The 16,696-nt window shown below is 45.2% G+C and overlaps 1 protein-coding gene across 1 annotated transcript in view; it reads right to left on the reverse strand.

Annotated features, from left to right (window-relative positions):
• SIAH3 (siah E3 ubiquitin protein ligase family member 3) overlaps positions 1-14,205 on the reverse strand; it is a 74,342-nt gene extending 60,137 nt beyond the window's left edge. Inside the window, exon 1 of the mRNA XM_025364797.1 lies at positions 13,970-14,205. Within this exon, the coding sequence (XP_025220582.1) occupies positions 13,970-14,104 (135 nt within the window). The 5' untranslated portion in view covers positions 14,105-14,205. The remainder of the gene's footprint in view (positions 1-13,969) is intronic.
• Positions 14,206-16,696: the final 2,491 nt, after the last annotated feature.

The raw sequence follows: 16,696 nt of genomic DNA on the forward strand, positions 1-16,696 counted from the left end.
AGGAAGGAAAGAAGGAAGGAAGGAAGGAAGGAAGGAAGGAAGGGAGGGAAGGAAGGAAGGGAGGGAGGGAGGGAGGGAAGAAGGAATGCATACAGGCCAAAAGAAATCAATGTTTATGAAAGCACTACTGTGTGCCAGGCTCTGGTCTAGGTGCTTTTGCTTATATTTACCATATTAATTCTTCTTTAGCCTCACATTGTATGTATTATTATAGGCAAGGTAAACGAAGCTCAAGGTGATGAAGTAACTTGCCAAGGATCTCATAGATATGAATATTAGAACTAAATTTGAAGCCACATCCTAGTCCAAAGTCCGTGATGTTTCCAACACATTGATAAGTGTTTAAAATACCTCTGTGGACTTTTCTTTTCTATTAAATTTCTGCCACCCACGATAAATGGGTTAAACTCATAAAATTAACCTGTTTGCATTCTCCATTTTATGTCTATTGTATTCACCACATCACCCCACATTTTGGTGTAAATTGCCTCAAACTTTTTCAAAAACAGGCAGCCTGTAAATCAGTTCAATTGTAAAGACTCATCTTTGCACACCAAGGTCACCTTGGAGGGAGGTAAAGGGCAAGTGTCATCTTCTCATCTGACAGATTCAGTAGCCAAGGTTAAGCGACTTGCTCAAGACCACACAAGGAAGCAAGCCAGAACTGCAAATGAAAGCTTAGCCTCTTGATTCTGAGTAAACCTCCTTGGCCAAGTCTTTTCAAGGAGTGGGTGGTAAGTGCCTGGGAGCTCGCCTCTCTGTTTCTAATTTCTCTCCGATTCTTGGAGAGCAGCGCGTTTCTGGCACTTGCTTCAGTAAGCACACTGAGAAGGGTCCAACTGGCATTTATTTAATTACCATAAACAGATGTAGCACTTTGGCTTCAATGAGGCAGCTTCTTGATGTGCTCATCAGCCCTCCTGCTTACAGGGAGGCTCGCACAGGGCACGGGGGTGGCAGAGAACAGTCAGGTTCCTGCAGTGCCAGCGCCTGCCCCAGTGCCCCCAGGCCACCACCCTGGGGGACACTGTGACAAGCAGACATCATGGAGGACAGGGAATTGTGACGATGGCACATGTCTGAGGCCTTTCCTCAGGTTTCCTTTTCATTCCTTCCATTCCAGTCTCTCCTGTGAGCCTTCTGCACCCCTTGGTGACTGTTCCCAGATATCAGTGCTGTTTAATGAGGTGGCTCTGAGACCTCCTTTGGTGATTTTCCCTCCTTGGCCCCTGCCTGAGTGTTTTCCTCCCGCTTTCTAGGGTCAATGTGGACACAGTGCCTCCTTTCTCTGGCTTTTGACCTGGACACACGGCTTGGAGGCATCATCCCACTTTCCTTCCAGACACCCACCTCTCACCCTGATGCCTCCTTCACTCGGTTCTTCTCACAGCAGTATTTGAAAAAGAAAATGTTGGAAGGGCATAAGGGGAAGCATTTACCAGAAACCAAGGTAGAAGCTGAGTTAAATTAGGTAGGAAATGGTCATTAAAATTTCGTTCCTCTTTGATTTTAGAAAAAAAAAATTTAGTTATAGAGTATGACTGCTAACGAGAAAGGAAATTTCAAAAGGCCTGTGGATCTCTTAGAGAACAGGTGTTACATGCTAAAAGCCACGTTCTCTTAAAGGCCATTTTTGCTTTGTATAAATAGACTTCTTTTTTTTTTTTTTTTAGAGAAAAAGCAGCCTGTTTCGTAGTATGTGGATACTTCGGGAGCATTTGCATTTCCAATGTGGTCAGCCAGCTTCCACTGTTAGATAATGACAAGACAATCATATGGCCCAGATTTGGAGACCAGTCCCAGTTTCAGACATTTTTGTCCACCTGTTACACCAGATAACTCATTTCTTAAAAAAACATGGTCATAGAGCACAAACTTCCTTTCCTACAGGATAATTTTGAATTGGGCATTTACATAAAGTTGTGGCAAAGATTTTCCAGAAACACTGTATACAAATCATAATTTTTAGGCTGGGTGCAGCGGCTCACGCCTGTAATCCCAGCACTTTGGGAGGCCAAGACATGCAGATCATGAGGTCAGGAGATCGAGACCATCCTGGCTAACATGGTGGAACTCCGTCTCTACTAAAAATACAAAACTTAGCCCGGTGTGGTGGCACCTGCCTGTAATCCCAGCTACTCGGGAGGCTGAGGGAGGAGAATCAGTTGAACCCAGGAGGTGAAGGTTGCAGTGAGCCGAGATCGCGCCACTGCACTCCAGTCTGGGCAACAGAGCGAGACTCCGTCTCAAAAAACAAACAAACAAACAAACAAAAATCATAATTTTTACCAAGCCTGAATTTGGAGGGCTTAGCTCTTTGTAGAAGCTTCCAGACAACCAATTCTATGATGAGGAAGGAGCGCTAGCTCAACATCAAGGTTAAAAGCAAGAGCTAGGCCGGGTGCTGTGGCTGACGCCTGTAATCCCAGCACTTTGGGAGGCCGAGGTGGGTGGATCCCCTGAGGTAAGGAGTTCAAGACCAGCCTTGCCAACATGGTGAAATCCCATCTCTGCGAAAAATACAAAAATTAGCCGGGAGTGGTGGTGTGCACCTGTAATCCCAGCTACTTGGGAGGCTGAGGCGTGAGATTCACTTGAACCCAGGAGGCGGAGGTTGCAGTGAGTGGAGATCGCACCACTCCCCTAAAGCCTGGGTGGCAGAGGGAAACTCTGGCTCAAAAACAAACAAACAAACAAACAAACAAAACCACGAGCTAAACTCTGCTGCTCATGGAATGGGTTCTGGAGAGGTTACTTCATCTCTCTGTGTCTCAGCTTCCTTATGTGTAAACTGGAAATAGACTAATGAATTATCCTGAGGATTTTTTAAAAGGCAATTCAGGTAAATCACTTAGTACAGTGCTTGACACTTAGTAAGTGCTCAATAAATGTTAGGCAGTTAAAAAATATACACATAGTCTCAATTTGGGTTCCCCAAAAACAGAGCCCGAGATAAGAATTTGGATACACTGGTAAATTTGGGAGGTTATTCCAGCAAGCAGGAGGAAGGGAACAAGTCGCTGCTGCAGGCCACAGGAACTCCATCCCACCAGGCAGCATAGAGAAGCACAGAGGATGCTACCAGGATGGCCCACCCAGAGCCGGAGCATCTGTGTGTGTGTTTATACACACAGAATGAATAAGACAGGGTCCTGGCTCAGCGTTTTAAAGTGAAATATACTCAATATTAATCCTAAGGCCAAGCATGTCGGCTCAGTTGTTTGTCGTGAAAACTAACTCTGAGGGATGACATATCAAGACATGCTTTAAAGCACAGAATTTTAATTTTTAAAAAAGGTTCTGCCACAAAGAGCTGGGTGATATTGAGTAAGCTTTTCAACCTTTTTCTGTTTTGATATTCTGTATAACGGAGAATGATAATAATATACTACTTCCCAGTAATGATTAAATGTAATAGCACTTAACATAGTTCCTCGATGTAGCATTTTGTGGTTATTATCATTACTGTTTTTATTGTGTGCGTAACTAATACAGTAGAAAACTATTGTCAGGGTTTCAGGATGTGTAGCCGCCTTGGCCTAGTATAAGTCATCATACATCCGTAAAGTACACAGCGGGAACCCAAAGTTCCAAGTGGCCACTTGCCCTGGACTCCCTGGCACATCTTGGCAGAGTCGTAGCAGTTAGATCCGAGGGGCCATGAAGTCTGGTTATGAAGCTGGCAGGTGGCAAGGCTTGCTGACCAGTCTCTTGTAAAATCTGTGTTACTGATCTGCATTTGGTTTCATCTCTGTGGGGCCTTCCTAATGCCAAGCTAACCCTGCCCTCCCTCTCCAAGCATGGGCTGCAGTGGCCCATCTCTTCTGCAGAAGATCATGTCCTTTTCATCCTGGGGAGCCACGGCCTACCATTTCCTTTCTCAGGCTACGCTCTCCTTGCTGGAGTGCTGGTGCCACAACTGAAAACAGCTCTGCAATGTGCAGTTCCCTTCTTATCATGGATTTATTCTGGATTAAAAATACATTAAAGGACCAAGAAATGATTACAAGATATAGCATCTTGCAAGTAAAACTGACATTTCCAGTTAGACCACAATTCTAAATTATCCACAAAGACCCGGTTCTTCTGGTAAAAACATGATGTTTGTTTCTGATCTGTTTTCTGATGGTGCCACAGTCAAGTTGAATATGTAGTCTTTGGATCCATCCTGCTGTTGGAAGGTCTGGGATGATGGCTGCAAGGGTTTGGTGACTTCACTTGGAGCCTCATCCCTGTCTCTCACTATATATTTGTGCCAGCACTAGAGACACGAGGAACATTTGCCTTTGTAATGCCCGCTGTTGTCCAGCTGGTTTATACCTTGGCAAGGTCCTGAGAACAAGACCCCTCTGGGAAGAGGTCCAACACTGTCATGGGGACATATTACAGAGTCAATGTCCTTAACCAAAGTGCCATCCCCAGCTCTGTTGGAACCTCATCAGTGGGAACCTGGGGCAAGTCACTTCATCCCCTTGAACCACATTTGTTAGACCGGGTCCTTGAACTAGAACATTATTCTGGCTCTCAGCTTAAACACTGTGCGCTTCAAAAGCATGGTCCTCAACAGGTATGTCATTTTACTGCTGTACCTTCCCCCTACCCTCCAACATACAGTTGGAGTAAAAGTTTGGTCACCCAAACTTAGGCAAAGGAACTTGGGTCACATTTTGTGCACCAGGTAACATCTCTGCGGGACTCATCTACTAGTAATGATGATAACTACTGTTAATGGAGTAATTATAACATGCCAGGTGCTGTGCTGAACACTTTATGTAAATCGTATGTATATTTTTTGAGACAGTGTCTTGCACTGCTATCCAGGCTGGAGGGCAGTGGTGCAATCATGGCTCACCACAGCCTGGACCTCCTGGGCTCAAGCGATCATCCCACCTCAGTTCCTCCACGCTGAATAGCTGACACTACAGTTGTGGGCCATCATGCTCTGCTAATATTTATATTTTTGGAGACATGAGGTCTCACTATGTTGCCCAGGCTGGTCTCAAACCCCTGGGCTTAAGAATCCTTCTGCCTCAGTCTCCCAAAGTGCTGGGATTATAGGCATGAACCACCGTGCCCGGACTGTACATATTATTTAATCTTTACAACAACAACCATTTTATAGGGGAGGACATGCAGACTCTGGGAGGCCAAAGATATTATCCAAGGAATGCAACATTGGATTCAAACCCAGATCTAACTCCAAAACTCATACTTTAGGTCCTCAGCTAAAACATTTCTCTTCTTTTCCAACACCACTTTCTCCACTTACCTCTTTCCTGAGGCTGGTTGGTTACAGACTGGGTGTGGAAGAAGGGTCTTGTTTATCTCTATTTGTTCTTCCACTGTGCTGGGGGCCAGTTTTCCCCACCCACTGGGCTTTGTATTCTGTGATCTTACACTTCTATTCAGAGACCACTCAGGGCCCACACAGGGGAGCATCTCAGAATTGCCATTATTTCTGTGTGTGTGTGTGTGTGTGTGTGTGTGTGTGTGTGTGTTTGTAGAAACTCAAGTTGGAGTGTAGGGAACTCAGTCCTAGGGCTTAGCTCATTAATGTTTAATTTTCTGATGACAGTGGGATCTAGGAGTTCTGTCTTGCCCTTCCTTGATTCCAGAGGCGGCAGCCTGGACTGAGCATCATCCCCCTTGTCATCCATGCCCCGCTCAGAGGGAAGCTATGTCCTCAAGGTGCAGCGAACTGCAGGGCAGAGAGAAAATGTACAACCTCACAGGGACATGCAATTTCTGCCTCCATCTGTCTCTCTACCCTGCTGAATCTCAGAGTGGTGTCACTGAGCCTGCAGATATATACCCTTCAAATCAGACACCCCTCACAGAGCCACCTACCCACGTGCTTACTCGAGCCTCTGCTAATGAAAAGAAGGAATGCATAAGTCATGAGGGGCATGTTTTCAGGATGAGCAGAGAAGGGGATTTATTTGCATGGCTCCCGGCTCTGTGAATGACAGGCCCCAGCTCGTTCAGCTCCTGTCCCACTGCAGGCATGAGTGTCTTCCTGAGACCCAGCCTGTCTTCCAGGCTCAGAGCCCAACGGGGTTCCATGCTTTCTTTGAAGCTAAACATTAAGGACAAATCTGACTTTCACATGGGGCAAAAAATTGTTCTATTCACAATTCTCTTCAAGGCCAAAGATAACTCACAAAATACCAAGAAACAGCAAGCAGCAAAGTTTGCAGAGAGGAAGGGAAGGCGGAGAAAGACAGCCAGGTGGGGCGTGTGGGGAGTCAAAGCCAGCTTTGAGTAGCTGCTTTCATCATAATGACAATGCTAACAATTGGTGCCAGTCATAATCCCAAAAGATGCAATCACAGACATCATAATCCTGAAAGTTCAAATCCCCAAAGATCAAAATCCCTAAAGTCTAAAATCCTGAAAAATCTCATTCCCAAAAGATTAAAATCCCAAATGTTAAAATTCTGAAAGTCAAAATCTGGAGAAAGGATTCGTACATTTAGGTTGTGTGCAGGATAACTGCACCATGTTAGTTGTATCGTGTTAGGCAGAACGATTACCTTGTTATTGTCTTATGCGGAAATTAAGTATGATTTAAGGAGATGCGTATGGGGGCTAAGTTGTGGACTTGTGAACTAAATTTTAGGTGTCAAGTTGACTGAATTTAAAAATACCTAGAAATCTAGTAAAGCATTATGTTGGGTGTTTCTGTGAGGGTTAGGTTTCTGTGAAGGGAGGTTAGTGTGTAAGTATGAGTGGGTTATCTGGGGAAGAGCTGCTCTCAGTGTTGGTGGGCACCATCTCATTGGCTGATGGCTGGGAGAAACAAATACAGAAAACAAATCGATCTCTCTCTGAGAGCCAGGACAGATTTTTCTTCTGCTGCCTTGGACATCAGAACCCCAAGCTCACCAGCCTTTGGACTCCAGGACTTACACCAGCAACCACATTTAAATGAGAGTTAACCATTGGCTTCCCTGATTCTAAAGCCTTCGGACTTGGAGTGAGCCATGCTACCGGCATCCCAGGGTCTCCAGCGTGCAGATGGGCATGTCGTGGGACTACTCAGCAGTCATAATCGTGTGAGCCAATTTCCCTAATAAATCCCCTCCCATATATCCATATACACACTTATCTTATTGGTTCTAGCTCTCTGGAGAACCCTAATACAGATTTGGTACTGGGGAAGCCGAATATCATTCATTCTTATACATTACTTACAACACAGTGGAAGAGATCTGTGAAATTGACCCCTCACAAAAATGCTGTGGTAAGTTAAGTGTATGAAGCTATTTAATGGTGAAAGATAAAAGTTTAAAAGCTAATTACATTGGTGCTATGATAGCAGAAAATCACTTAATTGCAATGGCCCAGCAATAACCAAACTTTCAAGTGGACAGCATACACTTATACAATTTGTAGACCACAACCACTCTCCAAATACAAGTGCGGCGACTATTTTGAAGATTCTAGAAGTGAAAATGCAGGTGAAAGATACAAAAAAAACTCCCCTGCCAAATTATTTAATCATGTACTACTTCTGCCCTTTCACACATAGTGCCAATACACTATGCTATGTATTTAATCTTTGTATTGTCTCCAATAATAGATGTATACATTGTGTAAAGACTTTTAGAGAGTTCTCTTTTGTTTTGTGGATTTTTTTTTTTTTTTTTCCTGCAAATTTGACTCCAGGAAAGTGCATTATCACAATGTTGACCTTGTGTGTAGGCATTGTGCGTGTGTGTAAAAACGCTGAAACTTCCTCAGTGAATAAACAGCTGTCCTTTCTGTACATCTGCATTTGTGAAAGATACAATTTCTTGAGATCTCGGCGGTACAGAAAGATACAATTTCTGTACATCTGCATTTGTGAAAGATACAATTTCTTGAGATCACATGCAATGGTGACTCGCTGGTTTTTGAGCCATCCATCAAAAGATTTACGTTGTCCATCACAGTGTTTCAGATGGCCACAGTTACAAAGCTGGGTGCACACAATTACCAACCATAGTAATATGCATTTATACATTTCCCTCTTGATCTAGTTCTTTATGAATATAGTTTGTCTGTTTATAACTTATCCCCATGCTACAGTTGTTAGTATATCTGAGTGTTTATGCTTGCAAAAATATGTATGTTACTACTGCCTCTTTTATGGTGTTAAGTGGCCTGTAAAACACTCTGTTGTATTTTGTATGTTTCTCTTAAAAATGTAAATAAAGGTCTTAAAATTTAAAGGATTTTTTTTCCATAGTTATATTTTTGGGACTTTCATCTTTCCCAATTTCAACATTCAGATTTTGTCTTTCAAAATTATGGCCCAAACTCATAGAAGGGGTGAGGGATTAAGGAAGGATGATGACTTAGAAGCTCTAATTCGTGAAGAAAATGTGGCTCTGGTAAAGGGGAGATGGGAAGGTGTGTGGTGCAGCCCAGGGTGTCATGCTGCTGGCCCCGGGAGGGGAGATAGCGTACAGGAAGGGGACTCTTGCAAGTTTTCGCTCTCACACCATGCACCTGGAGGAAGGGACTTTTAGCTTAGCATAATTTGAAGGCAACCTGGGGCAGTGTAGGAATATAGATCTGATGTTAGATGACCTAACTTCTCTTTTTTTTTTTTTTTTTTTTTTTGAGATGGAGTTTCGCTCTTGTTGCCCAGGCTGGAGTACAGTGGCACGATCTCGGCTCACCGCAACCTCCACCTCCCGGGTTCAAGTGATTCTCCTGCCTCAGCCTCCCAAGTAGCTGGGACTACAGGTGCCCGCCACTACACCCAGTTAATTTTTGTATTTTTAGTAGAGACCGGGTTTTACCATGTTGGCCAGGTTGATCTCAAACTCCTGACCTAAGGTGATCCACCTGCCTCGGCCTCCCAAGTGCTGGGATTATTGGTGTGAGCCACCGCACCCGACCTAGAAGACTTAACTTCTAGTCTCAATTTTGTCAGTAAGGTCTCCATTCTTTGGGTTGATTCCTTCCACTGGACATTTCGTGTCTAACCAGGTCACTGTTTCCCTTTGGAGGAACAGAGCTAGTGGATGAAGATGACTTTGCTAAGGGTAAGAGATCTCCACAGACAGTTAATTTTTTTTCTTGTTAATTGCTAGGAAAATAATCCATCTTACCCCAGGGAAGCCATCCAAATGACTCAGACCTCTCTGCGGATTTCAAAGAAAGCTTTCAGTATCTATTTTCTAATTTTCCCAAACAGTCCCTGCAGGTTGAGGGATCACGGTGAAGAGAATTCCACCAAATTTGCTTCGAGGCTGCTGGATAAATGTAGTACAGAGGTAATCGGCTCACCTCATCACAGCCGCCAGCTTCAGCCTCCCCTACAACTCAATCACTGGCACACGGCTAACCAAATTACTGCTCCGGGCTCTGGGCCTCCCCGTTATGTGACTCAGGAGCCTCATTTGCAATCACTATTAACCAGAAAAGCCGCACGACTGCTCTGAGCCCACAGAGTGGAGTGTCATACAATATTCACAGAAACCCATGGGCCGGAAGAGGCTGCAAAGCCTCTTCCGTTATTCCGGCTGCAAAGCCTTTAGAATAACGCTCGCACAGTGACCCCCACCAGCTTGGGGTCCCCTTCCTTACCCTTTCTCCAGCCCCTCTGGCAAAGTGACTCCAGACTGGACAGAGAAAGAAGACTGTGAAATGCCCAGAGCTCTGGGAATGGGACCATCAGAGGTGACTGTGTGGAGAGGAACTGAGTAACCCACATACCAGCGATTAAACAATCTCGTAGGAAGCCTTTAACTGCTTTAAAGTAGGTATTCATGCAGAACACTCCAAAGGCCACCTCTAAATCTCTAAAGACAATGCTCAGGTCTTTACCTCTCATTCAGCCGCCTGCTGTGCTGCGTGAAACAGAGTTAGCAAAGCCCGGTGCAGCACGGGATTTCCAAAGATTATCCCATAAATGGCAAAGGCGGGCACACATCTCACATCTCTCCTTTCCTGGCCCTGTCTCCTCCTCTTCCTTACAGCTCCCACCCTCCCCACTGCCACTCAATACACATTTATCCACGCAGGTTGGTCTTAGAATGAAAGGCACGTGGATGCATCAACAAATGGTACTGAAGTGCCCTAGCTTTAGATTTCATATCTGTCAGGCACTTAAAGCCACGATTGTCCCATATGCCCCTCCCATTCCATGTGTTCGTGTGTGTGTGTGTGTGTGTGCACGTGTGTGTTTCTGTTGTAACCCAAGGTTAATGGGGTTGTCTGGGGTGGTGCAGGCACGGTGTGGAGGTATCAGAGAGGGCCTCATGGAACTTTGCCAGAAAGCATTTTGCTATTCTTCTTTCAGAAACTTGTTTATCAAAGGCTGTGTGGTTAAGAGGAGGAAGCCACTCAGCCAGCCTCAGCCTAGCTACTGCCTGCTTGGGAAGTGCTCATGACCGACGCCAGAAGGGCTCTGGCTAGCACTACAGAGCCTTCTCTGGAAAAACCTGGGCACAGGGACTGACCGATCCTCCCCTCAAAGGGCACCTCTGCAGATGGTGCAAAACAAGGCAGGGCCGCCCAGGGCAAGACACTGTAGAAGCAGCTAGTGCCAGTGGGAGTGGAGCCAGGAGAGAAAGGCCTTCTTCGTTTAGAAACAAGCAAAGGACAGGAGGGAGAGAGGAGTGCTGAATCAGGACCAGGAGCAGGCGTCCTCATGAGCGCCAGCCTGAAGCCTGCTCGCCACATTTCAATAACCACTGTGAATGAGGAAGCAGAGGGCAGCCGGCCAAGAGAGCTGGCTCCTTGACGGTCACTTTTCACAGGGTGGAAAGAAGTGTGGGCACCGTTTGGAACCCTAATCTGTGCAAGTGGTCCTCAGAGACAGAGACAGAGACTGAGGGAAAAGGTCTTGTTTGTACTCCACGGCCTGGCACTCACTGAAAGCTGAGGTCTCTTATGTTCAAGGCTGGCTACTCTAAATGTCCCTTTTAATTAGGGTGAGCTTCAGGGGTGTAATGGCTTTAACCAGAGGATCTGATGTCCCCGGGAAGGCTCTGCCTTCCATTTAGAAGGAAAGGCATCAGCTTGCTTGAAGGAATCCCAGGTTACTGAGTAATCACCATAATAAGATTGAGAATGAAGGTGACCTATAGAAGCATGGCAAATACACAATTTTCTTTGCTTTGTAAGTGAATTTTGATTATAACTCAGCACTTGCCTCAGGTTCTAAAATACTGTTGGTTCGAATTCTCAGGAAAGCCCAGGAAAGGATAAAACACATAAATGCTTCCACAAAGAAAAACACAAGCTTCCCAGCCCTCTTTGTAGCTACACGCAACCCAGAAAATTGAAAGCAAGGTTGTAGTCTCTCTGTCCTTGGTCACCATTTCATGTACTGGCCTGTCATACAAAGTGTGGGGAAGCACAGCAGACCAATAGCTATGCTGGGTTAATATTGCCACAGAATTTTTTTTTCCTTTAAAAAAAAGAAGGACATTCCTCCTCATTACATAGATCACAGCTTATTACATCCAAGGCATATTTCTGTGGTCTATTTATGGAAATTAGTGTTTAGAAAGAGATTTTTTTTTGAGGTTACATGTGCTTTTTAATACAAGCAGTGGGGCAGTGACGCACCTATAGAGTTAGTCCTTTTAAAGCTCTGCAAATGACTATTAGCTCTTAGGTTTGAGAAGGGGGTACAACTTACCTGATGGGGCACCTGCACCCTCCAGGTCTCTCCCTACCTGGAGCCCTCTCCAAATCCTGTGTGCCTTATTCCACATCCTGGGGACATTAGCAGCACTCAACTTGCTTTATCTGAGGTGATGTTTCTCTGAGCAAAAGTCCCTAAGTGTTTTTTTATGGGAAATGAAAAGCCAGATAAGTGTGTAAGTGAAAAAGTGAGCCCTGGCCTCTCAAAGCATGTCATCCATTTTTATGTTACTGATTATATGATTTCTAAATTGCCTGAATGTGTTAAGCGACAACTTTTGAATTTGCTATTGGAACTCTACAAATTATATATACAATAACATACATTATTTTTAGGGGAGAGTTATGAAACACCTCTGATACCTCTCTTCAGTCTCAACAGCTGAGGCGGAGAAAGGGCAGATGTTCATAAGCCCATTTAAAAGGTGAGGAAGGGAAGGCTCAAAGAGGTGCAGGAGGGGTTCAATTTCACACAGCTGGCCAGAGCTGACTCAAGGCCTCCAACCCTAACTCTGAACTCCTGGGTCAGGGCGGCAAGATGACTTGTCAATATCCAGGCAGACATCATTGAGAAATACACACAAGTGGTTTCCTCTGGCTCCACACAGAGACCTTAACACCTGGCTATTCTCCATCATCAGCTGCAGTCAATGAACCATATAAATTCAAACTTCAGAAATGCTAAAGTCTCATAAGCAATTTTTAAAGGTATTAAAATACAAAACAGAAGTAAACAAAATTTCTTGCCCCAGGGAACTAACTAATGCAAAGTGACAAAATAATGGAAGTTTGAATGCGGTCTCAAAAGTGGCCATAAAATGGAATTCAGAATTATGTTTTAATGTGTATGCTATCTACTTGCTTTGCCAAGGGTGACTGGTGTGAATTCTTATTTATAAAACTAAATTATACAAGAAGAGAAATCGTGGAATGAGAGGAAACAGCTCGCAAGCAAGAGCAGGTGTGAACAGTTGCATGCGATGGTATTGGTCACAGCTGGGGTACCAGAGAGCGTCAGATCCTAGGTCAGGTGCACCATAGGGGTCCCAGGACAGTCCATCGCTCCTCCACCAGGACTGGCCTTGGCATGTAGCCCCAGGAGCTCCAGGCAGCTGTGTTTCCGCGGAACTTCTAGGAGTGGGGGTACCCATCAGCGCTGACCTGCGGCGCTCCAGCTGAGGATAGTCTGACCGTGGGAGTTTATAAAGTAATGGACAACAGGCAGTGCCCTTCCTCCCCAACAGCAGTGGTCAGAGGGACAGATCTATCCTCACAGAGACTGTCGGGCACGGGCGCTGCAGACATGGCCCCTCCCCCCGGCACTCAGTCCTGTCTGCCTTACACAGGAGGACAGGAAAGGAACTTCCAACGGGTCCACCTTTTATGTTAGGAGAGAGGCAAGGTGCTGAGTTTCCCATCCGGGGAGTTCAGCTTCACCGTCTCCCCAGCCCCCACTCCGCTGACTTCCCCTCCTCCCTACCACTAGCCCGTGGCCCAGCGTTCCTTTCCCGGTCAGTCTTGGCTGTGATGTTTAGCGGCTCTGCCGGACCCCATATTTTGTCTGGTCTCTAAAAGGGCACTGACCTGAGGGTGCAGATGCAGAGGCCGCGGGGCAGCTAGGCAGCCACGAGGAACCCAGCACCCAGCTGCCTAGGGAGCTCCAGGCAGCCGCGGCAGCAGCTCGGAGCTGATTACATTATTACACAATCCAGGCAAATCCTGCTCCAGTACAAGGAGCGCATCTAACCAGCAGGAAGGAAATAAGCCAAAATCCTCCCGACACCACACACACGAGTCTGAGGACAAGGACAAACACTTTGCAGAAAGAACCCTCCCCCAACCCCACCAACCTCCAGGTCCCTGTTTCAGGATTCCTCATCCCGCAGTAGCGTCTAAAATCCTCGTGTTTGACCACCTCTCCCAACACATGGGACAGAGAGCAATTTGGCTAACTTCAAATCCTGTCTCCCGAGCACTTGCCCACAAATACTAGGGGGAGCGATAGGGACGCCCCCCTGTTCCCGCCACCACCCTCACTTCTGCCCCCCACGCCACTCTCGGGTTGACAGCGTCGGGGAAAGACACCAGACCATCAATCCAATTTTTCCTGCCAGCTGGGGAAACAACACTCGGTCACTAACAGCACCCAGCCACCTAGAGAGCGAGAGTGAGCCGAGGCAAACACGCCGGCTTCCAGACACAGTCCCAGCCCCCGCGACCCGGCTTTGCAAAGGGCTGCACGCGCTCGCCGGAGGGTCGCTGCCGCCTCCGAGAAACGACTTGAACCTGAGCCCGGTGAAGATAAAATGACACAGAGACTCACCTTTAGGTTGTGAGTAGGGTTGACGACACAGACAAGTTGCCCGGCAGCGGAGAAAACCCGTTTAGCTTTGTAGTGCTGAAATCGGAGATGAATGAGATCTAATACAGCCCCAAAGCACTGGGTAAAGAAAAGCATCACAACTTTTGGGGGGTTGTTGGCCCGGGAAGGCAGCGGAGGAAGCTGTGAGTCCTTGGGCTCTGGAAGGAGCGCAGCCTCTGAGACACTCCGCGCCAGCCCGGCTTAGCGCGCCTTCATATTCATCATCAAAATAAGACGGTTAGAATCTTGCAGCAGTGAGGCGGCCAATCAAAAGGACAGAAATGTTATCCTTGAGGTGCAGAGACAGCCAATAACAAATGCCTTCCCTACCGAAACTCCCTGATGAATTGAGCCTGGCGGAGAATGTATTATTGAACATTACCATAGATCAGCACATTACATTTATCTTGTGATTACAGCCAACCATACCTAATGCTGGGGAGATAGGCTGACAAAATTGATTGCTTAATGTGTCTCCATTTATTAATTGACTTAATTTAACATGAGAGCCTTTCTTAATGCCCTGGCAAGAACGTAAAGCGTTTAAGCCGCCAAATAGTACAACACCCTGCTCCAAAGTAGGCAGATGGATAACGCAGATCGTGGCTCGACTCACCAGAGCTGCTTGGGAGAAAATAAAATATTACTAGACTCTGATTCCAGATAAGGACTTGGCAGCAGCAAAAATGTGTATCTTTCAATCTTGCGTTCTGACTTTCTGCAATTTGGATTACAGCCCCTTGATAAATCTTACTCTCCACTCTTTATCAAAGAAAAGAATCCCTGACAAATGCATTTGGAGTTGAGGGGTGGAAGGAAGTATATATATATATTTTTTTTTCAAAATACTGTGATCACTGAAGTCTGAAAGTATTAAAGGATAAAAATGCACAGACTATGCTTCAAAAAATAATGAAATCCCTGATGCATGAATGCACACACACAGAAAAACCTACACTGAGAGGAAAGAGGCTTGTAAATCAGCAAAATAATTACAGATGCAGAGAACCTTTGCTTGTCATTCATTTGCATATTGGTGGGCAGCAAATTGCTAATTAACCACTAGATTGTTGGAGACATTAAAAGAGAGATTAAGGATGCACACACCACATTATTTACTTGTTTCTGCAAATGCTAGCAGCACATTTCTGTGCTGGCACAGGGAGAGGGGATTCCAGTCCTCACACTGCAAACCTGTCCTTGCTCCCCAGAACAGGGCTGGTGGGGGGACGGGAGGCCGCTGGTTCTTCAAGAAAGATTCCTAAGCAGTACTTGAAGGGCTTTGGGTTTTTCGGGACTAGCTCTGATGGTTTAGTCTTTGCAGCTGAAGCAGGGGAGTTGAGTGTATTGTGTTTTCCCTCTTCACTGGCTGTTTCTCTGTTGAGAAGTCAGGCCAGATCCAGCGCTGCCTGGAGCAGGATCAGCCCCCACTGTGAATTGTACCCTGTGAGTGTGAGCCCATTGCCCCCTCCCGCATGGTTCTTGTTCTGCTCTGGCTACAATGCTTGGGTTGTATTGTATGCAAAACATATGCACACGTGGAACACCTAGGTCTGTGACTTGGTCAGGCAATTAAACTAACAACAGAATAATATACAGGATAAAAATAATGCACAAGTTTGTTGATGCCAGGACAGAGCCCAGGTTGTTCATTTTAACTTGCATTTAACTTAAAACCAAACCAATGTTTTAAGAGACAAACTGAACACCAATTAAAAATGGAAACTTTGCACTTTTAAAATAACTACACTGGCACCAAACTAGAAGATGACAACATTTGAACTGATTAGAACCTTATCAATGTGATATTTTTATAGGACATGAGTCCCTGGAGCCACCTGTTACATGGCACCTAATAAGGGCTGCTGATCCACAAAACCAGAACCTGCTTTCTAAAGTTTGAATTGTCCAGAAAATAAGCTTTCAGCAGTTCACTGGGAAAACATTTAATATCCTTTCATTGGCTTACTTGTTTTAAAAACTAAAAGTGTGCAGGTACTCTTATAGATTCGTTAAATATATATTCATAATTCAGAAAGGTTCAAATTATTTTTACATCTTTAGCTGTAGTGGAACAATTGTGTTGATTTTTTGTTTTGTTTTTCTTCACTTTTTAAAAATGTATTGTTTCTGTCATCCATCCTGCTAGAAGTAAGTTCCATGAGAATGGGAATTTCTGATTTTTTTTTTAAAGGTATTTTTAAAAATATAATCTTCTTCGTATTTCTTTTTTATTATTATTATTATACTTTAAGTTCTAGGGTACATGTGCACAACATGCAGGTTTGTTACATATGTATACATGTGCCATGTTGGTGTGCTGCACCCATTAACTCGTCATTTACATTAGGTATATCTCCTAATGCTATTTCTCTCCCCTCCCCCCACCCCATGACAGGCCCTGGTGTGTGATGTTCCCCACCCTGTGTCCAAGTGTTCTCATTGTTCAATTTCCACCTATGAGTGAGAACATGTGGTGTTTGGTTTTCTGTCCCTGCAATAGTTTGCTCAGAAGGATTTTCAGCTTCATCCCTGTCCCTACAAAGGACATGAACTCATCCTTTTTTATGGCTGCATAGTATTCCATGGTGTATATGTGTCACATTTTCTTAATCCAGTCCATCACTGATGGACATTTGGGTTGGTTCCAAGTCTTTGCTATTGTGAATAGTGCTGCAATAAACATAC

Source organism: Theropithecus gelada, chromosome 17 (genome assembly GCF_003255815.1).
Source record: "Theropithecus gelada isolate Dixy chromosome 17, Tgel_1.0, whole genome shotgun sequence".
In the NCBI taxonomy this organism is placed as follows: Eukaryota; Metazoa; Chordata; class Mammalia; order Primates; family Cercopithecidae; genus Theropithecus; species Theropithecus gelada.